Here is a 25614-nt window from a genome sequence, read left to right as displayed (position 1 = left end):
CAGAGACAGAAAATTGATTCTGATCACGGCTGGGACTCACGTCCAGGCTCAAGTTACTGCCCGAACCCTGCAAGGGCAGATGGAGGATCTTGTCCCCACGGATGCACACAGATGCACGGAATGGCCCTGGAACGCTGTAGGACACACAGAAAGATTCTGGCAGACAGTCAAACAGGGAGAACTTGGAATCCATTTGATGTCACGAGAACAGCACGGCTGTGAAAACTGGCAATGGTAGGCGTAGTCCGGTCCCCATAAAGTCCAAACTTCTTAAGGAAAACACCCAGATTGGACTGACAGATGTGACCGAGCCTAAACTGGAGCCATTTAGCCTGCTCAGGTTCAAGTAGGCCTTCTGGACAAACGTCTGAGCCCTGAGCAGAGGCACTGCCCAATTCACACACAGACACAGCAACACTGCTAAGAAGGAGGTGGTGGAAGGGACCGCTTTTGTCCCAGCTAAGGAAGACGGGACAAAGGCTCCAGTGTGCAGAACTGATGACTTTATTCTCGCCTCTAGAGAAGAACCTGGCTCCAGGATGGCGCAGGGACTGACTGGTCTGTAACGTGTGCCACGAGGCTTCTCCCCGCTCTCCCCTGCTCCAAGCAAGGAGCAGCCCTCCGGTGGGAAGACAGGTGGAATTTTAAGCCCATTCATCATTTCTGTATAAAGCTCTAGCTCTGCTTGGTGAACTTTGCTCCCGTCCCAGTGCACGTTGTGTTATCTGTAGGGAAGGAAGGGAACGAAGCCATTGCATTACTCATCATAACGACCTGGGCTGATAAGTAACCCACAGAAACCAGTGCTGATCTTATAGCAGGAAAAGATCAGTAACTGCCCAAACAGCGTTCTGCGGAACATACAGCTACGCTGACAAAATCTTGCTGTGTATTAAGAATAAGGACTGTCATTAAGGAGCATTGGGCCAATTATGGATAAATGTATGACTGTGATTGGGCTGTAGCCAACCTGTGTACGTTATATGACTTCTGTGTTGCTGATCATTAGGGGCTCCCAGAACCAGGGTGAAGCACGAGATGAACAGAAACTGTGAAATGCAGAGAATTTTCCTTTTCCAATTCTGTACTTGACAGTGTCTGTGTCTCTGTTGTGCTTTTGCCTTGGCGTGCAGCTGTGCACCTCTAAGGTGCCAGATACACTTCCCAGGTGGAACAGGGGAGAGAACTGGGAAAGTGAATGTACAAGGATTTGTGAGTTGAGAAGACTGTTTACTAAGTAAAGCAAATGCTGCATGACCAAGAAAAAGAAAAGAACAAATTCATTCACTACTCCACACTGAGTAATGAATGTATACTACATCCTCCAATATATACTAAAAAGTCCATACCCAGAGGAGGAGTGGTGTTGGAACAGGTGACATCCAGGTGTCCCAAACACAACTATTCTGTGATTCTGTGATTCTGCCTTTATGCTCAAAAAATGGCAACAGTTCATACCTGTGTTCACAAAGGAGGGCTGATCCCTGCTACAAACAGAGGAGCAGAGAAGGATGCAGTGAAGCCCAGTCCCCCGTGCCACATCTGGGCTGGTGCAGGAAAGCAAGTGGGGAGAGCTGCAGCGTGCACACTGTGCCCACACTCATCCCTTGCCATCTCCAACATCCTGTCTCATGGACAAAGGCTGATACTGGTTGCATGGCCACAGAACTGTCATTAGTGGGCTCCCTGCGATGCACAAAGCAAGACAAGAACATCTCTTCTCAGGTGAGGAAATAAATGGACAGTGCTCTGCCTTTTGTTGTTATAGCCACCAGCTTGGGGTCCTTTACAGACCGGCAGGGGACAAAAATGCACCGGAACTCTTCTGTGGCCAAAAGGCGTTTGTGTCCTTGCAGCAGCAGTTAACACAGACAACAAAGCTGAAATTCATTTGCGCAGTCAGCAGACCACATCAACATCTTTTAAAATGCAGAAGTGGTGAATAACAAGACGTGGCAGAACAGGGCACCGTTTTGGATGTTATGTGATGCTGACATCTCCTTCCTCTTGTTACAGAAGTTCATGTGGGCAGAGGAAAGAAGACATCTTAAAAAGATGGCAATCTTTGCTCTTAGCTATACAGGCACAGTCTCTCAGCACAGTGCCAAGTTTCACTGTGATGTTCCAGTCCTGAACTTTGCCTTCTCCACAGTCCACATTCCTTCCACGCAACCTGAAATCCATCCCTTGTGGATCCCTGTTTTTGGAGATGTCTGGAGCTGGTGCACTAGTGCTTGCTTGTGTGTTCCCTTCTTCCCTAATGGTGAATCTCATCTTCCAGACAGGATCTTGTGGCCTGGGTTCTACAACCACATCTCATATGCACTGTAATGACATTCTTCTACTCCACAGCTGGCAACAGGAAGTACCACAGATGTCCCAGGTGAGGATGTTCATCCAGTGACCCAACCTGACTAGAAGGACAGTGCCAGCAGTTCCTGGGGTCTTCTTGTACTCACTCTCTCAATTCCTGCTGTGAAAACTGGGTGAAACCCCTGCTTGGCCCTGCAGTGCTGCAGTTTTGAGCCTCAGCAGCCTTAGGGCTGTAGCATGAAATGCTGCCTATGCATCTATTTTGCAGCAATGCTGCTGGGCCACCTGCACGTTGCTTGCAGCACAGCCATCCGCATCCCAGATAACATTGACTCGACACCTCCACATCACCAGCTGACCAGCCAACCAGCCCTGAGCTGTCTCTGACCATGTCCCTTATAATCTGTTTGGGACACCATGGCCTTGGAGTTCCTTCCAAAGTAGCAGAGTCCGTAAGGTCTTAATTTCTATCCCATCCTCTAACCCCCAAGTGCCGCCTCTCGTGTACTTCCTCCCTGCACTGCAGTGACTCCTCCTCGTTTAGGAGTTTCCTGTCACACCGTACTAAATAAAGGTCCCAGCTGGTACCCTGCACCATTGCCAGACAGAGGAAACGGTCGAAGTGGAACGACCCTCAGGAGGGACAGGCACAGATCCTCGCGAATACCCAAAGAGTGAGTCCTAGGTGGGCAGGATACAAGGGACCTGGGGAAAAGAAGTGTCTCTGTGGGGCTGGCTGAGATGCTGAGGACTGTGGAGTATTTTACTGGGGCCCGTGTATGTGTTAGAGAGGACAAGGGGTGTGAAAATATATTGAAAAGGGGCTTATATATGTAGCATCCCCATTCTATAGGAAGCCCTCCAGAGGACCAGGAGATAGTGTTCTGCCTCCTTCATAGCTTGAATTAGCGCTGGATCATCAGAGGAGACTTTATGGTTATGGGCCAGGAGAGAGTTGGGCTTTCTTGTGTATGTAGAGTGGGCTGGGGTCTTTTACCATTGGGAGGGACAGGTGTCAAGGTGATCTCTGTTTGTCTCAATCCCCTGTTGGGCAAGAGCGCATCTGAGGGTCAGGAGAGTTTCCTAGGGAGGGGTAGGTTGTGTTGGGTGCAGCAGGGGCACCTGAGTTACCTGGGACTCTCACAGAGCAGTGAGTTTCTCTTACAATTTCCTTCCTAGGCAGCCATGGCCGTGAGATCCCTGTGGTGGACTGCTGTCCTGCTCCTAGCCCTGACCGTGTCTATGTGCCGTGGTCAACCAGGCTACCATAATTTTTTGAACAGACACGTGGACTTCCCCTGGAATCCACCCTTGAATTATAACCAATACTGCAATGTCATGATGGTGCAGCGTGGCATGGGTAACCCTGGAGCATGCAAAGCCCTCAATACCTTTGTGCATGCTCCAGCCACAAGTCTGAACCCTCTCTGCACAAACCAGCCCAATAGGGGGCTAAATACTTCTCAGCAGCAATTTCCTGTCACAGTCTGTAGGCTGATCCGGCGAAGTCCAACCTGCACATACAGAGGCACACCGCACAACCATCGGGTCCAAGTGGGATGCTGGGGAAATCTTCCTGTGCATCTGCAAAACACCTTCCCATGACACTTGCTTCTTAGAACATGCCTTATTCTTTTGGGTACCCCTGACCAACCCTGAAGCTGTTCTCACTCTGCCCACTGCTCTTTGGTTAGTGCATCAGTAGGAGGGACAGCATGCAAATGAGTTCCCGGGAAAACAATTAATATCTTAATGATTTCTTGGAAATTTGATGACTCTGTATACACTTGCTCTATAACTTTCTAACACTCTTGTCTATTGGTGCACATGATAGGATGAGTGATCCCCCATGTGCCCAGTGCTGAATAAACACGTAACTGCTTTATAACCTAATTCTGGTAATAGAGTCTGATTCTGCATGTCACTATGTTTCTGATCTTAACAGTATTCAAAATGATAATCACAAGGACATGGCAGGACACGGCACAGTCTTGGATGTTGTGTGATGCTGACATCTCCTTCCTCTTGTTACAGAAGTTCATGTGGGCAGAGGAAAGAAGCCATCTTAAAAAGATGGCAATCTTTGCTCTTAGCTATACAGGCACAGTCTCTCAGCACAGTGCCAAGTCTCACTGTGATGTTCCAGTCCCGAACTTTGCCTTCTCCACAGTCCACATTCCTTCCACGCAACCTGAAATCCGTCCCTTGTGGATTCCCGTTTTTGGAGATGTCTGGAGCTGGTGCACTAGTGCTTGCTTGTGTGTTACCTTCTTCCCTAATGGTGAATCTCATCTTCCAGACAGGATCTTGTGGCCTGGGTTCTACAACCACATCTCATATGCACTGTAATGACATTCTTCTACTCCACAGCTGGCAGTAGGAAGTACCACAGATGTCCCAGGTGGGGATATGCAGCCAGTGACCAAACCTGACTAGAAGGACAGTGCCAGCAGTTCCTGGGGTCTTCTTGTACTCACTCTCTCAATTCCTGCTGTGAAAACTGGGTGAAACCCCTGCTTGGCCCTGCGGTGCTGCAGCTTTGAGCCTCAGCAGCCTTAGGGCTGTAGCATGAAATGCTGCCTATGCATCTATTTTGCAGCAATGCTGCTGGGCCACCTGCACATTGCTTGCAGCACAGCCATCCGCATCCCAGATAACATTGACTCGACACCTCCACATCACCAGCTGACCAGCCAACCAGCCCTGAGCTGTCTCTGACCATGTCCCTTATAATCTGTTTGGGACACCAGGGCCTTGGAGTTCCTTCCAAAGTAGCAGAGTCCGTAAGGTCTTAATTTCTATCCCATCCTCTAACCCCCAAGTGCCGCCTCTCGTGTACTTCCCCCTTGCACTGCAGTGACTCCTCCTCATTTAGGAGTTTCCTGTCACACCGTACTAAATAAAAGTCCCAGCTGATACCCTGAACCATTGCCAGACGGAGGAAAGGGTCGAAGTGGAACAACCCTCAGGAGAGACAGGCACAGATCCTCGCAAATACCCAAAGAGTGAGTCCTAGGTGGGCAGGATACAAGGGACCTGGGGAAAAGAGGTGTCTCTGTGTGGCTGGCTGAGATGCTGAGGACTGTGGAGTATTTTGCTGGGGCCCGTGTATGTGTTAGAGAGGACAAGGGGTGTGAAAATATACTGAAAAGGGGCTTATATATGTAGCATCCCCATTCTATAGGAAGCCCTCCAGAGGATCAGGAGGTAGTGTTCTGCCTCCTTCATAGCTTGAATTAGCGCTGGATCATCAGAGGAGACTTTATGGTTATGGGCCAGGAGGGAGTTGGGCTTTCTTGTGTATGTAGAGTGGGCTGGGGTCTTTTACCATTGGGAGGGACAGGTGTCAAGGTGATCTCTGTTTGTCTCAATCCCCTGTTGGGCAAGAGCGCATCTGAGGGTCAGGAGAGTTTCCTAGGGAGGGGTAGGTTGTGTTGGGTGCAGCAGGGGCACCTGAGTTACCTGGGACTCTCACAGAGCAGTGAGTTTCTCTTACAGTTTCCTTCCTAGGCAGCCATGGCCATGAGATCCCTGTGGTGGACTGCTGTCCTGCTCCTAGCCCTGACAGTGTCAATGTGCCATGGTCAACAACGCTATCTTAATTTTTTGAACAGACACGTGGACTTCCCCAGGACACCATCCATGAATTATAACCAATATTGCAATGTCATGATGATGCGGCGTGGCATGGGTAACCCTGGAGCATGCAAAATCTTCAACACCTTTGTGCATGCTCCAGACACAAGTCTGGACCCTCTCTGCATCAACCAGCCCAATAAGGCTCTTCCTATTACTCGGCAGCAATTTCCTGTCACAACCTGTAGGGTGATCAGGCACTTTCCAACCTGCATGTACAGAGGCAGACCGTTCAACCATCGGGTCCAAGTGGGATGCTGGGGAGGTCTTCCTGGGCATCTGGAAAACACCTTCCCATGACACTTGCCTCTTAGAACATGCCTTATTCTTTTGGCTGTCCCTGACCAACCCTGAAGCTGTCCTCACTCTGCCCACTGCTCTTCGATTAGTGTGTATTTTCACAAAAACAAGGTCCAAAGTACCACCTCTTTTACGTCTCTTTTGATCTTGGATTTTTTTCCATTCTAATTAAAAAATAAAAATGGTAATAAAAAAAAAAACTTGTGTTGCTTACATAGAATTAGATATATTATGTACTTTATAAGCAGCCCAAGACAATTTTTCTTGACTCAGTGTGGCCCAGGCAGGCCAGCATGGCTATCTTTCTCACCCCACCAACCCTCCAAGTTTTCCTGTTGTCTTGGCCAGCTTTTGGAAACTGCCAACATACACGGTGGCACCTAGCATGCAGCAACAGCGTTATTAGGTCTCAGGCTTTCTGTAAGGGCACTTGTACCTCTGAGACTTAAGAAGAGAAGCGTGAATTTCTCTTTTGTCATCTCCATGGAATGTACCCCTGAAGACTTCTCTCAGGTTATACTGCCCAAAAAATGGGACATATATCACAGAATCATATAACAGCTAGGGATGGAAGGTCATATTTCCACACCCACTTCCATGGGCGGGATTCACAACCACTACAGATACAACATCAGGCTGCCCTGAGACCCATCTAAGCTGACCCCGAACATGCCCTGAGATGGAACATCCGCAACATCTCTGATCAACCTGTTGGAGTACCTCTCCACCCTGTGAATACATAATTTTTCCCTAACATCTAAATATCCCCTCTTCTTATTTAAACCTGTTTCCCCTTGTCCTATCACTATCAGGCCATGTAGTCTCTCTGTCTCCTGATTATGAGCTTCTTTTAAACACTGAAAGACCACAATGAGGTCTTCCCCAGAAGCCTTCCTTTATCCAGGATGCGCAAGCCCAGCTCTCTCAGCCCATAATCATAAGGAGGTCACTCCAGGATTTTGAATAGTTTTCTTTCTCACCTCTGAACTCTCTCTGGCAGCACTATGTTTTTTTTAATCCTACATGTACTGTGTAGCAACAGAAGGAGATGATTGGGATATTAAGATCCCGTTGGAATAAAAGCATGCTTGTAAGGTGTTCATCAAGGAGAAGTTTAGAAAGTGACACAGCAAGAAGTGGCACACCCTTTCCAAAGATAGGTGAAGTCTCAAGACTGGCACCATCTCCAAAAAGAGATATTGCTACTTCTGGGTATTTTTTAATAACTATTCCAATAAGAATTTCTCTGTAAACAGGGCAACCCAAAGTATTTATACAGACTGGGGGAAGATCTCCTTGAGTGCAGCTCTGTGGAGAAGGACTTGAGGGTCCTGGTGGATGAAAAGCTGGACATGAGACCGCAGTGTGCACTTGCAGCCCGGAAGGCCAACTGTGTGCTGGGCTGCATTAAAGAAGGGGTGGCCAGCAGGGCGAGGGAGGTGACTGTACCCCTCTAGTCAGCTCTTGTGAGGCCCCATCTGCAGTACTGCATCCAGGCCTGGGGCCCCCATCACAGGAAAGATGTGGATCTCTTGGAGCATATCCGTAGGAGGGACACTAAGATGATCAGAGGGCTGGAACACCTCTCCTATGAGGAAAGGTTGAGTGAACTGGGCTTGTTTACCTTGGAGAGGAGAAGGCACCGGGGAGACCTCATTGTAGCCTTCCAGTACTTGAAAGGAACATATAAATAGGAGGGGTAATGGCTGTTTATGAGGGTGTGTAGTGATAGAACAAGGAGGGATGGTTTTAAACTGAGATTAGGGATATTTATGTTGGATATTAGGAGGTTGTTTTTCACACAGAGGGTGGTGAAGCACTGGAACAGGTTGCTCAAGGAGGTAGTGGATGCCCCATCACTGCAGGCATTCAAGGCCAGGCTGTATCTTGCTCTGGGCAGCCTGGTCTAGTTGTTGGTGATCCTGCACAAAGCAGGGGGGTAGAAAGTAGGTGATCATTCTGATCCTTCTCAACCCAGGCCATTCTATGATTCTATGATTCAAAGTTAAACATGTTAAACTTGTTGCATGGGTACCTTATGGTACTTTGTAATAGCTATTCCAATAAGAATTTGTCTGTAAACACTATTGATGAAGAACTCTTTTTTTAACTTTATTTTGTTTTGCTTTTCTTCGTTTTGTATTCTTCTATGCAAGTAAAAGCTGGAAAGGGAGTGTGCCTGAATGCAACCATCTCAGGAGGGTTGGAGATGGCCCAATGTTGCTAAAAGACACTCAGGAAATTAGAGGCATCCAGTGGGACTTTGGCACCTCCCAAGGCTTTCGGGGATACGAAGGTTAAGGAGCAGCATTCAGGGTGCCAGAGACATTGACACCTTCTTCTCTGAGCCGAAGAGCAGTTGAAAGAGTGAGGACGTCTTCAGGGTTGGTCAGGGACACCCAAAAGAATAAGGCATGTTCTAAGAGGCAAGTGTCACGGGAAGGTGTTTTGCAGATGCACAGGAAGACCTCCCCAGCATCCCACTTGGACCCGATGGTTGTGCGGTGTGCCTCTGTATGTGCAGGTTGGAATTCGCCGGATCAGCCTACAGACTGTGACAGGAAATTGCTGCTGAGAAAAAGGTAGAGACCGATTGGGCTGGTTTGCACAGAGAGCGATCAGACTTGCAGCTGGAGCATGCACAAAGGTGTTGATGGGTCTGCATGATCCAGGGGCATTGATGCTACGATTAACCATCATGAAATTGCAATATTGGCTATAATTCAAGGGTGGATTCCAGGGGAAGTCCACGTGTCTGTTCAAAAAAATAAGGTAGCGTTGTTGTCCACGGCACACTGACACTGTCAGGGCTAGGAGCAGGACAGCAGTCCACCACAGGGATCTCACAGCCATGGCTGCCTAGGAAGGAAATTGTAAGAGAAACTCACTGCTCTGTGAGAGTCCCAGGTAACTCAGGTGCCCCTGCTGCACCCAACACAACCTACCCCTCCCTAGGAAACTCTCCTGACCCTCAGATGCGCTCTTGCCCAACAGGGGATTGAGACAAACAGAGATCACCTTGACACCTGTCCCTCCCAATGGTAAAAGACCCCAGCCCACTCTACATACACAAGAAAGCCCAACTCTCTCCTGGCCCATAACCATAAAGTCTCCTCTGATGATCCAGCACTAATTCAAGCTATGAAGGAGGCAGAACACTACCTCCTGATCCTCTGGAGGGCTTCCTGTAGAATGGGGATGCTACATATATAAGCCCCTTTTCAATATATTTTCACACCCCTTGTCCTCTCTAACACATACACGGGCCCCAGCACCAAGGACTCACGTTGCCACTCTTTGGGTATTCGCGAGGATCTGTGCCTGTCTCTCCTGAGGGTCGTTCCACTTCTACCCTTTCCTCCGTCTGGCAAAGGTTCAGGGTATCAGCTGGGACTTTTATTTAGTACGGTGTGACAGGAAACTCCTAAATGAGGAGGAGCCACCACAGTGCAAGGGGGAAGCACACGAGACGTGGCACTTGGGGGTTGAAGGATGAGATAGAAATTAAGACCTTATGGACTCTGCTACTTTGGAAGGAACTCCAAGGCCCTGGTGTCCCAAACAGATTATAAGGGCCATTTTCAGAGACAGCTCAGGGCTGGTTGGCTGGTCAGCTGGTGATGTGGAGGTGTCGAGTCAATGTTATCTGGGATGCGGATGGCTGTGCTGCAAGCAACGTGCAGGTGGCCCAGCAGCATTGCTGCAAAATAGATGCATAGGCAGCATTTCATGCTACAGCCCTAAGGCTGCTGCTGAGGCTCAAAGCTGCAGCACTGCAGGGCCAAGCAGGAGTTTCACCCAGTTTTCACAGCAGGAATTGAGAGAGTGAGTACAAGAAGACTCCAGGAACTGCTGGCACTGTCCTTCTAGTCAGGTTTGGACACTGGGTGAACATCCTCACCTGGGACATCTGTGGTACTTCCTGCTGCCAGCTGTGGAGTAGAAGAATGTCATTACAGTGCATATGAGATGTGGTTGTAGAACCCAGGCCACAAGATCCTGTCTGGAAGATGAGATTCACCATTAGGGAAGAAGGGAACACACAAGCAAGCACTAGTGCACCAGCTCCAGACATCTCCAAAAACAGGGATCCACAAGGGATGGATTTCAGGTTGCGTGGAAGGAATGTGGACTGTGGAGAAGGCAAAGTTTGGGACTGGAACATCACAGTGAGACTTGGCACTGTGCTGAGAGACTGTACCAGTATAGCTAAGAGCAAAGATTGCCATCTTTTTAAGATGGCTTCTTTCCTCTGCCCACAAGAACTTCTGTAACAAGAGGAAGGAGATGTCAGCATCACACAACATCCAAGACTGTGCCGTGTCCTGCCATGTCCTTGTGATACACCACTTCCACATTTAAAAAGATGTTAATGTGGTCTGCTGACTGCGCAAATGAATTTCAGCTTTGTGGTCTGTGTTAACTGCTGCTGCAAGGACACAAATGCCTTCTGGCCACAGAAGAGTTCCAGTGCATTTTTGTTCCTTGCCGGTCTGTAAAGGACCCCAAGCTGGTGGCTATAACAACAATAGGCAGAACACTGTCCATTTATTTCCTCACCTGAGAAGAGATGTTCTTGTCTTGCTTTGTGAATCGCAGGGAGCCCACTAATGACAGTTCTGTGGCCATGCAACCAGTATCAGCCTTTGTCCATGAGACAGGATGTTGAAGATGGCAAGGGATGAGTGTGGGCACAGTGTGCACGCTGCAGCTCTCCCCACTTGCTTTCCTGCACCAGCCCAGATGTGGCACAGGGGACTGGGCTTCACTGCATGCTTCTCTGCTCCTCTGTTTCTAGCAGGGATCAGCTCTCCTTTGTGAACACAGGTATGAACTGTTGCCATTTTTTGAGCATAAAGGCAGAATCACAGAATCACAGAATAGTTGTGTTTGGGACACCTGGATGTCACCTGTTCCAACAACACTCCTCCTCTGGGTATGGAATTTTAGTATATATTGGAGGATGTAGTATACGTTCATTACTCAGTGTGGAGTAGTGAATGAATTTGTTCTTTTCTTTTTCTTGGTCATGCAGCATTTGCTTTACTTAGTAAACAGTCTTCTTCTCAACTCACGAATCCTTGTACATTCACTTTCCCAGTTCTCTCCCCTGTTCCACCTGGAAGTGTATCTAGCACCTTAGAGGTGCACAGCTGCACGCCAAGGCAAAAGCACAACGGAGACACAGACACTGTCAAGTACAGAATTGGAAAAGGAAAATTCTCTGCAGTGCACAGTTTCTGTTCATCTCGTGCTTCACCCTGGTTCTGGGAGCCCCTAATGATCAGCAACACAGAAGTCATATAATGTACACAGGTTGGCTACAGCCCAATCACAGTCATACATTTATCCATAATTGGCCCAAAGCTCCTTAATGACAATCCTTATTCTTAATACACAGCAAGATTTTGTCAGCGTGGCTGTATGTTCCGCAGAACGCTGTTTGGGCAGTTACCGATCTTTTCCTGCTATAAGATCAGCACTGGTTTCTGTGGGTTACTTATCAGCCCAGGTCGTTATGATGAGTAATGCAATGGCTTTGTTCCCTTCCTTCCCTACAGATAACACAACGTGCACTGGGACGGGAGCAAAGTTCACCAAGCAGAGCTAGAGCTATATACAGAAATGATGAATGGGCTTAAAATTCCACCTGTCTTCCCACCGGAGGGCTGCTCCTTGCTTGGAGCAGGGGAGAGCGGGGAGGAGCCTCGTGACACACGTTACAGACCAGTCAGTCCCTGCGCCATCCTGGAGCCAGGTTCTTCTCTAGAGGGGAGAATAAAGTCATCAGTTCTGCACACTGGAGCCTTTGTCCCATCTTCCTTAGCTGGGACAAAAGCGGTCCCTTCCACCACCTCCTTCTTAGCAGTGTTGCTGTGTCTGTGGGTGAATTGGGCAGTGCCTCTGCTCAGGGCTCAGACGTTTGTCCAGAAGGCCTACTTGAACCTGAGCAGGCTAAATGGCTCCAGTTTAGGCTCGGTCACATCTGTCAGTCCAATCTGGGTGTTTTCCTTAAAAAGTTTGGACTTTATGGGGACCGGACTACGCCTACCATTGCCAGTTTACACAACCGTGCTGTTCTCGTGACATCAAATGGATTCCAAGTTCTCCCTGTTTGACTGTCTGCCAGAATCTTTCTGTGTGTCCTACAGCGTTCCAGGGCCATTCCGAGCATCTGTGTGCATCCGTGGGGACAAGATCCTCCATCTGCCCTTGCAGGGTTCGGGCAGTAACTTGAGCCTGGACGTGAGTCCCAACCGTGATCAGAATCAATTTTCTGTCTCTGTGAACTAATTCGGCATCACGTCTACACCCGCCCAATCGGGATCCTACTTCTAGTATCATTTCAAATCGTTTAGCGACCCCTAGTGGATCGCTCCTATGTTCCTGGACTACACATTTCCAGTTGTCTCAATCACTTGTTGCAAACGGTATCTTAATTCTAATGGGTCCCCTAGAACCCACTGCTTGTCTGAGAGGAGCTTGCATAATCGTTCCTACCATGCTACAGTACGGGCTGTGATTGGTGACAAGCCCCTCTCTGCCTGTTCATTTCCTTTTCCTCCTTCTTGGGTTTCTGCTCTTATAACCTTCTGATCACCTTCTCTGTCTTATAGCTCTCTTTCTTTCTCATAGGGGGTAACATAATCCTCCATCCTTTCCCTTATTTCTCTTACTTTCCCCAGTGCTACATGCTGAACAACATCATCACCCAGCACTGATACCGGGTGTCATGGTTTAATAATTTTGTATTTTTTGCTATCAGTATTCCACATCATAACATCATATAAAGCATGAATAATTTTACTGAATCTGCAACTTACAGAAGAAGACTACATCTCCCAGGGAACAACACGATAGGTCACGGGACCTGGACTCTATATTAACTCTGTCGCAGAACAGACTGACGTTTTTTTCGAGTTCTGGCGTTCAGGGGAGTGTGTGGGAGCCTTCAGCCGTTCGCCTAGATTCACAGTAGGCCTCTCGGTTACGGGACTCATTCTCTCTCCTATTTTGCTTGATTCGTTAGCTCAATTTCAATTATATTGTATTATATTGTGTTATCCTGTATTTCGATATAGTATTTAGTAAATAAGTGTGCCTCCTTAGATCGTTGCCGCTGTTTTCTTGTCCTAATTAACTTTTTCCTTTCGGCCTAGGGCCCCTCCGGGGCCCACGGCCCCTGTCACGGGCGCAGGTGGATTTTTAGTTCAAACCGTGACAGATTTTGGTGGAGAATGCGGGCAAATTGAGTTGCTGTTTTTCTGTGTTTTCTTCTGTTGCTCTTTTAGCTTTTAACAGAGCTACGAGTTTTTTTTCCCTGTTAAGGAGCTATCTCGTGTTTGCGATTCTGCACCTGCGAGCTTGACCTTGAAAGTCCAGGCGGACTGCCAATACTCCGGTATATTTTATAAACACTGCTGAGCTTTGTTTTCTTTTACTTTTTTCTCTCTATTGGAGGAAAAAAGATGTTTTCTCTACTAAATTTGTTTTACCAGGGACTGTGTGCCATTGGTTCCTTTTTTGAGACGCTCCGAACATATTGGGCCATGTTTAAGCTAGCCACTTTTTCTTATGGAGCTATACAATTGTATAATGGATTGAAAGCATGGTTAGCAATGCTCACTTCGTATCTGTATACAGCTCCAGAGGGAGCAACTAATGCAACTAATTATACAGAAATGGTGATTTTTAAGCGTGCTCCTCTTTCTTTCTATGAATCCTTTATGCAGTTCTTGAATGATCAGTGGGCCACACTCTTAATCTCCCTGATCTTACTGTTGATTATTGTAATAATCTCACTCAGTATCTGGATTTATAACATCCGGAGGAAGTCTTCCCTAGAACCAGAGAATACTGAGTGGCAGGGAATTGAAGAGATTCTCAAAGGACAGACATCTTCAGTGTTATGGAGCTTCACTCCTGAACACTTGAAGAATCCTGAGAGTTTGATTGCATATTTGAGGCAGGAATGTTGTGGCTCAGGCAGATCTCAGGAGGCACAAATGATTTTGGGCCTAGCTAATGCTTATTGGGCCTTAGTCAATACCATTCCTGAGAGAGAGAGTCTTAGAGCTGAGGCAGAAAAACTTTGGACTGAGAAGGTAGAGAGAGAAAAAGCTTTTGAAGCTGAGAGAAAAGATCTCCTGTACCAACGAGACTCAATCTGGTACGAGAAAGAGAGTCTTAGAGCTGACGCAGCAAAACTTTGGGATGAGAAGGTAGAGAGAGAAAAAGCTTTTGAAGCTGAGAGAAAAGATCTCCTGTACCAACGAGACTCAATCTGGTACGAGAAAGAGAGTCTTAGAGCTGACGCAGAAAAACTTTGGGATGAGAAAAGCTCCCTGCAATCCCAACTCAACACTCTCCAGTCTGAGCACAGTGCCCTCCGGTCCGAGCACGACACTCTCCAGTCCGAGTACAGCGCCCTCCGGTCCGAGCATGACACTCTCCAGACTGAGCGCGATGCCCTCCGGTCCGAGCACGACGCTCTCCAGTCCGAGCACGGCGCCCTCCGGTCCGAGCATGACGCTCTCCAGTCCGAGCACGGCGCCCTCCGGTCCGAGCATGACACTCTCCAGACTGAGCGCGATGCCCTCCGGTCCGAGCATGACACTCTCCAGACTGAGCGCGATGCCCTCCGGTCCGAGCACGACACTCTCCAGTCCGAGTACAGCGCCCTCCGGTCCGAGCATGACACTCTCCAGACTGAGCGCGATGCCCTCCGGTCCGAGCACGACACTCTCCAGTCCGAGCACAGCGCCCTCCGGTCCAAGTATGACACTCTCCAGTCCAAACACAAAGACCTCCAGTCCGGGTACGACAATCTCCGGGCAGCGCGCAGCGCCCTCCTGTGTAAGCACAACGCTCTCCAGTCTGAGCACGACGCCCTCCAGTCTAGTTATAACGTCCTCAGGGCAGAATGCGACACCCTCAAGTCTGAACCGTATGTACTCCAACTTAACCAACCACCGGGGGCACCAGATACAATGTTGGTTGCCCCTGTAAGAGGGCGAAAAACAAAACGAGTTTCAACTCAGATAGAGAAAATGCAGAAGGAGTTAGAAGAGCGGAGGGAGTTAGGAGAGCAGGACTCAGGAGAGCAGGGGGACTCAGGAGAGCAGGGGGACTCAGGAGGTCAGGGGGACTCAGGAGAGCAGGAGGAGTCAGAAGACCAGAGGAAGTCGGCGGAGCAGAGGTTGTTAGAGCAGTATAAGAAGATGTTAGAGGAGGAGAAGAAGTCAGAGGAGCAGAGAAAGTTAGGAGAGAGAAAGTTAGGAGAGAGGAAGAAGGAGGAAGGTCGCCTGGAGGAAATAACACAAGCGTCAGAGTCAGGGTCAGAGTCAGACGAGGAGCCAAAAGCTAAATTTTCTTTACGAGAATTTCTCGAGTCCAAACTTATAGATGGGGCAGCCTCATCAACACAGCTGCCAACATTAACACCTGGGACTCCTGATAGAGCAAAAGGTGAGCAAAGTATTACGACCATTATTGATCGATCTTTTAAACTGAGTGAAATTCGAGATCTGAGAAAGGATTTCACACGTCAGCCAAAAGAAAATATGGTCACTTGGTTACTTCGCTGCTGGGACAATGGTGCCAATAGTGCGTGGCTTGATGGCAGTGAAGCTCGCCAACTGGGTAGCATTTCCAGGGACTCACGTGTGGACAGAGGTATAGGCACATGCCAAAATCGGTCCTACACCCTCTGGAAGCGGATGTTGATAGCGGTAAGAGATAGATTCCCCTTTAAACGGGACTTGGAGCCTGAGAAAAAGAAATGGACTGATATGGAGAAAGGTATCCAATTTTTGAGAGAAAGGGCTCTGGTGGAAATGCTCTACAGCCCCCAGTTCAATCGTAACAATCCAAACCAATTACATGATCCTGAAGCAGTCCACGTTCCACGACAAATGTGGCGTGACTTTACAAAGGCAGCTCCAGAAAAGCATGCCAGTGCACTTGCATTGGTATATGGCAAAGGGGAAAGAAAGCCCCTTGTAAATGAGCTAATTAGCAGACTTCAGGAGCTTGAATTATTTATAAGCGCTACAGAAGTTAAGCTTTATACTTCAGCCATTGTCCAAATGGGAAAAAAAATAGTGGAAAGGTTAGACAAAGTGGAGGAAACACAAAGTGATATTATTGACAAATTGGCTAATGTGCCTGATGTAGATGAATCCACGGTGGTACCAGATGATGGAAACCAGGATTTCCACGATCGCCTATTGAGAGAGCTAAACAACATGAGTTCCTCTCGACCTGTATCATCGAAAATCTCAACCATAAAAAAGAGACGTCCTCGTATTCAAGCAAATGACAACGATAAGACACCTCGTATTCAAGCAAACGACAATGATAAGACCATACGTTTTGCTTTGTTGTATTTCTTGAGTAATCATGGGGAGGATATAAAGAAGTGGTATAACTCATCCACTTCTGCACTTCAGGCACGAGTGAAAGAATTACAATCCAAAACAACCACCAAGGTGAACTCTTCCAAACGGGGGAGAGTTCCAGTTGCTGCAAGTCAACGAGGTAAACAATAGAGGGGCCCTGCCCCCAGCCAGGGGGGGGAAAGGGACAACAGAGTATACTGGACTGTGTGGATTAAGTGGCCTGGCACATCTCAACCACAGAAATATAAAGCCTTGGTGGACACTGGTGCACAATGCACCCTAATGCCCTCAAGTCACCAAGGGACACAACCAATTTATATCCATGGAGTGACTGGGGGTTCCCAAGAATTGACTATGTTGGAGGCCGAAATAAGCCTCACTGGTAAAAACTGGCGAATGCACCCTATTGTGACTGGTCCAGAGGCTCCATGTATACTGGGAATCGATTACCTTAGGATGGGATATTTCAAGGATCCCAAGGGGTATCGATGGGCCTTTGGGATAGCTGCTGTAAACACAAATGGTGTTAAGCAGCTGTCAACTTTACCTGGTCTGTCAGATGATCCTTCTGCTGTGGGGTTGCTCCAGGTAAAAGACCAAGAGGTACCAATTGCCACCAAAGTGGTTCACAGACGGCAGTACCGCACCAATAGGGACTCATTGCTCCCCATTCAAAAGCTAATTCGCCAATTAGAAAATCAGGGAGTGATTAGCAAAACGCACTCGCCTTTTAACAGCCCCATATGGCCAGTGCGTAAAACCAGTGGGGAATGGAGGCTGACGGTAGATTACCATGGCCTGAATGAAGTCACACCTCCATTAAGTGCTGCTGTACCAGACATGCTAGAACTCCAGTATGAATTGGAGTCAAAAAAAGCTAGGTGGTATGCCACCATTGATATTGCTAATGCCTTCTTTTCCATCCCATTGGCTGCAAAATGTAGGCCACAGTTTGCTTTTACCTGGAGAGGTATTCAGTATACCTGGAACCGTTTACCCCAGGGGTGGAAGCACAGCCCAACAATTTGCCATGGATTGATCCAAGCTGTTTTGGAACAGGGTAATGCTCCTGAGCACTTGCAGTATATTGATGACATTGTGGTGTGGGGCCATACAGCAGCAGAGGTTTCCAAGAAAGGGAAACAGATAATCCAAATTCTTTTGAAAGCTGGTTTTGCCATTAAGCGCAGCAAGGTGAAGGGGCCTGCCCAGGAAATCCAGTTCTTAGGCATAAAATGGCAAGATGGACGTCGTCACATCCCAGCAGATGTGATTGACAAAATCACTGCTATGTCTCCGCCCACAAATAAAACAGAGACCCAATCTTTTCTGGGAGTAGTGGGCTTTTGGAGAATGCATGTCCCAAACTACAGCCACATAGTGAGCCCTCTCTATCAGGTAACACGGAAGAAGAATAATTTCTCATGGGGTCCTGAGCAGCAGCAGGCTTTTGAGCAGATAAAACAAGAAATAGCCCGTGCCGTGGCCTTGGGGCCAGTACGGACGGGACAGGATGTGAAGAACATCCTCTACACTGCTGCTGGAGAGAAAGGTCCCACCTGGAGTTTGTGGCAAAGAGCCTCAGGAGAGACCCGAGGCCGACCCCTAGGATTTTGGAGTCGAGCATATAAAGGGTCTGAGGAGCGCTACACTCCAACTGAGAAGGAGATCTTAGCCGTGTATGAGGGGGTTCGGGCTGCTTCTGAAGTAGTTGGGACAGAGGTTCAGCTTCTTCTAGCACCTCGCTTGCCAGTAATAAACTGGATGTTTAAAGGACAGGTTCCCTCCACCCATCATGCTACTGATGCCACTTGGAGTAAGTGGATTTCATTAATTACTCAACGAGCTCGAATGGGAAAACTCAGCCGTCCTGGAATTCTAGAAGTGATCATGGACTGGCCTGAGAGTAAAAAAATTGAAACACCACCTACAGAAGAGGTATCACGTGCTAAAGAGGCACCACCATACAATGAGCTACCAGAAAACGAAAAGAAATTTGCCCTATTCACAGACGGATCATGTCGTATTGTAGGGAAGCATCGCAGATGGAAAGCTGCTGTATGGAGCCCCACACGACAAGTTGCAGAGGCCACCGAAGGTAAAGGAGAATCAAGTCAATTCGCAGAGGTAAAGGCTGTTCAGCTGGCTTTAGATGTGGCTGAACGGGAGAGGTGGCCAATGCTTCATCTTTATACTGATTCATGGATGGTGGCAAATGCCTTATGGGGGTGGTTGCAACAGTGGGAAAATGATAATTGGCAACGAAAGGGTAAACCTGTTTGGGCTGCTGAACTGTGGAAAGACATTGCTGCCCGAATAAGGAACATTGTTGTAAAGGTGCGCCATGTAGATGCTCATGTGCCTAAAAGTAAGGCTACTGAAGAACATAAAAATAACCATCAGGTTGATCGAGCTGCCAAAATTGAGGTGGCTCAAATAGACTTGGACTGGCAGAACAAGGGTGAATTATTCCTAGCTCGGTGGGCCCATGAGACTTCAGGTCATCAAGGAAGGGATGCAACATATAAGTGGGCCAGAGACCGAGGGGTGGACTTAACTATGGACGCTATTGCTCAAGTTATTCATGATTGTGAAACATGCGCCATAATTAAACAAGCCAAGAGGATGAAACCTATTTGGGGGGAAGGGCGATGGCAAAAGTATAAATATGGAGAGGCATGGCAGGTTGATTATATCACCTTGCCACGATCTCGCAATGGTAAGCGTTATGTACTCACCATGGTGGAGGCAACCACTGGGTGGCTCGAAACATACGCAGTACCCCATGCTACCGCCCGAAACACCATATTAGGGTTGGAAAAGCAAATCCTGTGGCGGCATGGCACTCCGGAAAGAATTGAATCAGATAATGGGACCCATTTTAAAAATTCCCTTGTAACCACTTGGGCCAAAAATCATGGCATTGAGTGGATTTACCATATTCCCTATCATGCACCAGCTTCTGGTAAGATTGAACGATTCAATGGGTTGTTGAAAACTATGTTGAAAGCAATGGGTGGCGGAACGTATAAAAATTGGGAGAACCATTTAGCAGAAGCCACCTGGTTGGTCAACACTCGAGGATCTAGTAATCGTAATGGTCCTAACCAATCCAGCTCCCTACGTACCGTGGAGGGAGATAAGGTTCCTGTAGTACACATAAAGAGTGTGTTGGGAAAAACAGTTTGGGTCCTTCCAGCGTCTGGAAAGGGCAAACCTCTCCGGGGTACTGTCTTTGCCCAGGGACCTGGGTGCACATGGTGGGTGATGGACAAAAATGGGAATGTTCAATGTGTACCACAAGGGAATTTGATGTTGGGGGAGTGCAGCTAATGATTTTCCTGTAAATATATAGGTAGAGTCTCAGAAAATATTTCAATTAGGTACAGAATAGTTCAATTACGTATAGGACTTAAGATAGAGTGGATTAATGTTAAGGAAACACTTTTTCTCTATATACCTTAATTAGGCATTCTGTAAGCAAGTTTTCCATCTGGACTCTATATCCTGCACTGGCCATGCATGTGTAGAGCACACATGGAAAGAAGTATAAGTCAAAAGGAAATCTGCTGTGGTGGCTGGGAAAGGATGAGTGCACCTTGATGTGGGGGACGCCCTACTAGCGCTGCCTTTCCCCTCTACCGCTGACATGTTTTCCTTTTTCTGGCAGTTTTGCCATTTTCTCAAAATTAATAAATAGTAGGTTAGGTTATAGAGTTTTGTTCTCAACTTAGGGATTTGTATGGAATAAATATAAATTGTTGAGAAAAATAAGGTTGCTGATTATTCACAATTATACATATGAGTGTGTATGTATGTATAAACATAATGTAATGATGTAGAATAAGGGGTGGAATGTCATGGTTTAATAATTTTGTATTTTTTGCTATCAGTATTCCACATCATAACATCATATAAAGCATGAATAATTTTACTGAATCTGCAACTTACAGAAGAAGACTACATCTCCCAGGGAACAACACGATAGGTCACGGGACCTGGACTCTATATTAACTCTGTCGCAGAACAGACTGACGTTTTTTTCGAGTTCTGGCGTTCAGGGGAGTGTGTGGGAGCCTTCAGCCGTTCGCCTAGATTCACAGTAGGCCTCTCGGTTACGGGACTCATTCTCTCTCCTATTTTGCTTGATTCGTTAGCTCAATTTCAATTATATTGTATTATATTGTGTTATCCTGTATTTCGATATAGTATTTAGTAAATAAGTGTGCCTCCTTAGATCGTTGCCGCTGTTTTCTTGTCCTAATTAACTTTTTCCTTTCGGCCTAGGGCCCCTCCGGGGCCCACGGCCCCTGTCACGGGCGCAGGTGGATTTTTAGTTCAAACCGTGACACCGGGGCAGACTAGCTTGCTAGACAAAGAAAAGAGAGCAACCCACCACGGGAGCAGAAGTCAACCATTCCTTCAGCTTCTGGCATCTCATCTCTCTGGGCTTTGAACAGGAGGCACTGGAAGAAAAAGCATTCTCATCCAGTGTAGTGACAGAGGTCAGCGCAGAGTTGCTTTCTTTGTTGGTCCCAACTGCCTCCAAAGAGAAGGGAACGTTTCTAGATGTGCGTGTCTGCCACTACACATTAGGAGATGGTCATGTTCAGGTCACCACAAAGTCAATGCAGTTTTAGGAAAGCATCCAAATAGGACTGATGGATTTGATCATATTTAATGTGGAGCCTTTAAGTCTGCTCAAGGTCAGCAAGACCCACCGGACAAACATCCGAGCCCTGAGTGGAGACATTGTCTGTCCATCTCATGGATTCACCTACAATGCTAAGGAGGATGTGGTGGAAGGGACCCCCTTTATCCCACCTAAGGAAGGTGGGACAAAAACCTCGGTGTGTAGAACTCAAGTCTGTATTTGGGATATTAGAGAAGAACCTTGCTCCGGGGCTGCACAGGGACTGGGTTGCAACATGTGCCACGGGGCTCCTCAGTGCTCCTTTGTCTCAAGCCTAAGACACTGGGCTGGGCTAAGGGAAGTGGTGCCATGCTATCACAGCAATGGGGTTTGTATGTATCTGTCCTGGGCCGCATGCAGCCTGCAGTCCACAGACTAGATGTGATCGGATTAAATGTTCATTTGCATCCCACTATGCTACTTAGTAGAAGATGGGGTGCATATTTATCTATACCTTATTGGCAATAAGTTACGATGATATACCTTGCATTACATCCTAATATCTCTTGGAAAGAGAGAGGAACAGGGAGAGAAAAGAGATAGGTAGAAATGAAAAAATAGGTTGGATAGGCAGGAAAGGAAAACAGGACCACCACCCTGGGTTCCTGCATAGTCCGTGGTCCACTAATGTTTTGCTGGTGACTACACAGCTGACTGTTGGTTGCGTCATAGTTTATTTTTTTAACGAAGGAGTTGTTTTGCTTATGTATCTGTAATTTGGAAGGTGGGAGTCGTGGAGAATCAGCATTTGTGGATGCATGGAAGGGGAATGATCACATCACCTCTTTCCTCCAATTGAGTCAGGGGGTGTAGAGATCCTGTCCCTCATCACATAAGCATTTCTTTCAAGAAGGGAACTAACTCAGACTTGCATAAGAGGAGTAGGGCCATCCATACTCAGATGTATGCTGAGCCCAAAGGCAGGCACTTTTTGTTCCTCATTTCACTACAGACTAAGCACGTGAGTACACAGAACCTTCCCCATCAAGCAGTTTTGGTTCCGTGTTCCAAGTAAGTGCAAATAAGCTTGCAATTTCCATTTCTTCTTTTCCTAGGCATTTAATTCTCTGAGAGAATGTTAAGTCCAATTGCTTAGAACGTGTTCTTGCCATGTTCAGTTTTCCAAGACATTTCCAAAACAAAGAAAGAGTTGCTTGTACATCCTAAGGATCAGGGGTTGCCAAAAACTGCAAAAGGAGGGATCTCCAAGTAGAAATCCTTTCCATGTGGAAGCCAGCCCTTAAACGAGGCTTAGGGAGTGGTGGAACCAGGAATAACCTTCACCTGTACACCCAGAGCTGGCTGTGTCCCTTCACCTTCACGGGGTGCTCAATCAGTGGTTCAGGCTGTGAATTACCAATTTCCATAAACTCATAAGGATTAGTATGAGAATACAGCTTTCTGTCTGAGCAGTCTCAAAGGATGCCCAGTTAGGGCATGATATTTTTTAGTCTTACATCGTCATATGGAGAAGATTCCATCTTCAGAAATCCACTTTTTACATAGGCAGTTAATGATAGGACAGGGGGAACTGGTTTTAAACAAAATGAGGATCTCCTGTCCCTGCAGCAGTTAAAGCAGTCCAGGAACGTTCCGCAGAAAATGCCGTCCCCCTTCACACTTGGCTGTGTGGCTCCTGAGCAGTGCCAGTGAGCAATGATCATCCTTCCCAGAGAGCTCTCAGTGTGAAATGTTCTTTTCTCCCCCACCAGGAATGGAAGACTCTGCACTATCAAAGCCCGGAAGTACAGAGTCCCCCAGAGTTTTGCAAGGGGATGAAGGCTGTTGGACACTGGGCTGGCAGGGGCTGGGCAAGGAGGGAGAATGAAAGGAGACTTGTTTCCAAAGCTGATGCTCAATGTCTTTAATGAGAAAAGGAGAGGGACAGGCTACAGCTGAGAGCTTCAGCAACTCCATTTGGACGTTCTGTAAAGCTCAGTGAAAGCGGAAGACCACGGAGAATAAGCAGGGGAAAGAGGGTGGGTGACGAGCAGGAGAAGTTGGTGGAAACTGGGCTCCTCTGCAGACCGTGGCCATGCTGTCAGGGCTGGCTCCAGGGCTGCCTTCAAGAGCCGCGGTGCTCATGCGTGGGCAGCTGATCCACGGGCTTTAGCAGAAGACATTGCCACGTCCCAGAGTGCCACAGAGCCCACGACCCAGCCCTGACCACCCAAAGCCCCCCAGCCCCAGGGATCCCCTAGCACCGATGGGCACACTGCCAGCGCTGAGAGAGCTCCCCACGGCAGCCGACGCTGTGGATCCCACGGCTGTGCTCTGAGGGAAGGAGCTGAGGATTGGGCCTGGCAGCGTCACCACCACGGGTGGGGGCTGGATGGCTACACTGGAGTCGGCACAACGAAGGACACACGGCTCGTTGCAGCTGTTGGCAAGCGGGGCTGGGCCACAGGCGACTGTCTGGCACGGGCTGTAGCACGACATGTCTGGCGGAGGACGGAGGTGACTCTGCAACATGGAGGCAAGAGTGAGCTGAGGGCTCGATCTGCCGCTCAAGGCGCTCTGGTATAACGAGCCAAGAGCTGAAGGCCCTGCCGTAGCTGCTGAGCAGTTGTGTGTTTGTATCTGGGTTGGCTGGGGATGGGAATTTAAAAAGCCTCGCTCCCCATCTGCCCTCCACCAACACAGACAGGCACGGTTTGGCTGTCCCGGACCATTTGTGGGGGATAAGGCAGGAGAAATGAATGCAGCCCCCTCCTTAGGAGGCATTCTGACCAGAGAGCAGACAGAAGGCAAAGAGAACGCAGACTTACCGGCTTTACAGAGGAGAGCAAGGCTGCAGCAGGGAATAGAGTGGCTGGGAGACGAGGTGACTATTTATGCTGTGCCTGATGGCCCCAAGGGAGGTGAAGTGGCAAAAACACAAAGCTCATTCAGAAAGGGTGATTTTGGCTTCCCAAGGAATGATGGTTGAGCCACTCTAGGGAGCCTCTGTTCCATCTCACTCTGAGTCACCCATCCGCACACTGGCATCAGGGATGTTGAGGGAAAAGAGCTGAGACATCCTAAGGGCTCTAGGCACAACCTGACATCACTGCTCGTACAGAAATGCAGCTTCTGTGTTGTCACAGCCATTAGCCTCTTGCCCGACCACTTGGCAATGCCTAGAAATGCTGTCATGCTCCCCCTTGCCGAAAGAGCAGTCAAAGGAGAATGGCAGAGGCAGGCCCTGATGCCCCTACTCCTCTCTTTGTCTAGCAAGCTAATCCACCCCGCACCAGTATCAGATGCTTTGCTGAAGTCTGTCAAAACTACTTCCACAGCCTTTTCCTAGCTCACCATGTCGGCCTTCTTATCCAAGGAGGTGCTGTGTCTAGTGAAGCTGAGCTGCTTTGCGTAGAAAGGTTTGCTGACTGGGTGTGATCACAGGGTTGTCCTGGACATGCTGTGTGATGGCACTCAAGACCATGTGCTCAGTGACCTTCCCTTGTACCAAGGTCAGTCTGAGGAGCCTGTATTTCCCCACATCCTTCTCCTTCACCAATTAGTTGATGGCATCCCATTGCCTAACCTGCAATAAACCGGGACATCCTAGTTCACCAGAAGAGTTGTGAAAAGTGTGGAGTGGCTAGTGAGCAATTCCACCGCTGAATGTATCCCACTTGGCCCCATCAATTTATGTATGTTCAAGTGGCAAGAGTCCTCTACAGGGTCCTCTGATGTTAGCGTGAGGGTGGAAGGTGATGTTAAACCCAGGCCCCCTGTGACCCAGTAAGAAACTAGTTGTGCATATGCATAGAGGGAAACTTCTAGACCATACATATCCTACAAGGTGCTGTGTCTGTCTGGCAAGAGGCTAATGGCTGTGACAACACAGAAGCTGCATTTCTGCACAAACAATGATGTCAGGTTGTGCCTAGAGCCCTTAGCATGTCTCTGCTCCTTTCCCTCAACATCCCTGATGCCAACGTGCAGATGGATGACTCAGAGTGAGGTGGAGCAGAGGCTCCTTTCAGTGGCTCAGCACCTCCTGGTCAGTCACAGGGAGCCTGCGAGGGCCACCTGGTAATTAAAAGGCAGGACCTGAGTATCTGTGTCTTTTGCCAAGAGAAAGGAAGCGAGGTTCTTGGGGCGCACATCTGGAAAAACAAGCAACTAGGGAAAGGGCCCAAGGCAAATGTGGTCTGGCGAGGGAATGCTGAAGCTGACCCACTTGGTGGTGGCCTGCTTCCAGGCCTGACTCAGCAGCCTCCGTCCTTCAACAGGGCCTCCGGGTGATCCAGCCTCTCCCCAGGCATGCAATGAGTCAATCCAGTT

General features: G+C 48.2%; 4 protein-coding genes across 10 annotated transcripts; 2 read left to right on the top strand and 2 right to left on the bottom strand.

Moving 5' to 3' along the window:
• The first annotated feature begins 2909 nt into the window (after positions 1–2909).
• Positions 2910–4206, top strand: LOC146759935 (angiogenin-like). 4 transcript variants are annotated; one of them, XM_085554999.1, is made up of 2 exons: positions 2910–2987; positions 3497–4206. In XM_085554999.1, exon 2 carries the CDS (start codon positions 3499–3501, stop codon positions 3916–3918), a length of 420 nt encoding a protein of 139 aa, XP_085411125.1. In that variant the 5' UTR covers positions 2910–2987; positions 3497–3498; the 3' UTR covers positions 3919–4206. The 4 variants fall into 4 exon arrangements, with proteins under 4 accessions (XP_085411125.1, XP_085411122.1, XP_085411124.1 ...); XM_085554996.1 differs by having other exon boundaries at positions 3493–4206; XM_085554998.1 differs by having other exon boundaries at positions 2910–2998.
• A 1572-nt stretch (positions 4207–5778) lies between these two features.
• On the top strand, positions 5779–6373 carry LOC146759934 (angiogenin-like). Its single transcript, XM_085555000.1, has one exon. It carries the CDS (start codon positions 5830–5832, stop codon positions 6247–6249), a length of 420 nt encoding a protein of 139 aa, XP_085411126.1. The 5' UTR covers positions 5779–5829; the 3' UTR covers positions 6250–6373.
• A 1963-nt stretch (positions 6374–8336) lies between these two features.
• LOC146759933 (angiogenin-like) lies at positions 8337–9683 on the bottom strand. 4 transcript variants are annotated; one of them, XM_085554993.1, is made up of 2 exons: positions 9525–9683; positions 8337–9108 (listed from the first exon to the last, which is right to left on the bottom strand). In XM_085554993.1, the coding sequence occupies exon 2, from the start codon at positions 9100–9102 to the stop codon at positions 8683–8685; it is 420 nt and encodes a 139-aa protein (XP_085411119.1). In that variant the 5' UTR covers positions 9103–9108; positions 9525–9683; the 3' UTR covers positions 8337–8682. The 4 variants fall into 4 exon arrangements, with proteins under 4 accessions (XP_085411119.1, XP_085411120.1, XP_085411121.1 ...); XM_085554994.1 differs by having other exon boundaries at positions 8337–9104; positions 9525–9679; XM_085554995.1 differs by having other exon boundaries at positions 8337–9104; positions 9536–9678.
• Positions 9684–22734: 13051 nt separating this feature from the next.
• On the bottom strand, positions 22735–24243 carry LOC146759932 (beta-keratin-related protein-like). Its single transcript, XM_085554921.1, has 2 exons — positions 24111–24243; positions 22735–23805 (listed from the first exon to the last, which is right to left on the bottom strand). Exon 2 carries the CDS (start codon positions 23779–23781, stop codon positions 23452–23454), a length of 330 nt encoding a protein of 109 aa, XP_085411047.1. The 5' UTR covers positions 23782–23805; positions 24111–24243; the 3' UTR covers positions 22735–23451.
• Positions 24244–25614: the final 1371 nt, after the last annotated feature.

This window comes from Coturnix japonica, chromosome 8 (genome assembly GCF_054131305.1).
Source record: "Coturnix japonica strain WE chromosome 8, WE-NBRP24, whole genome shotgun sequence".
Lineage (NCBI taxonomy): Eukaryota > Metazoa > Chordata > Aves > Galliformes > Phasianidae > Coturnix > Coturnix japonica.
Note: the sequence above shows the minus strand (reverse complement) of the source record. Positions and strands in the feature narration are given on the sequence as shown.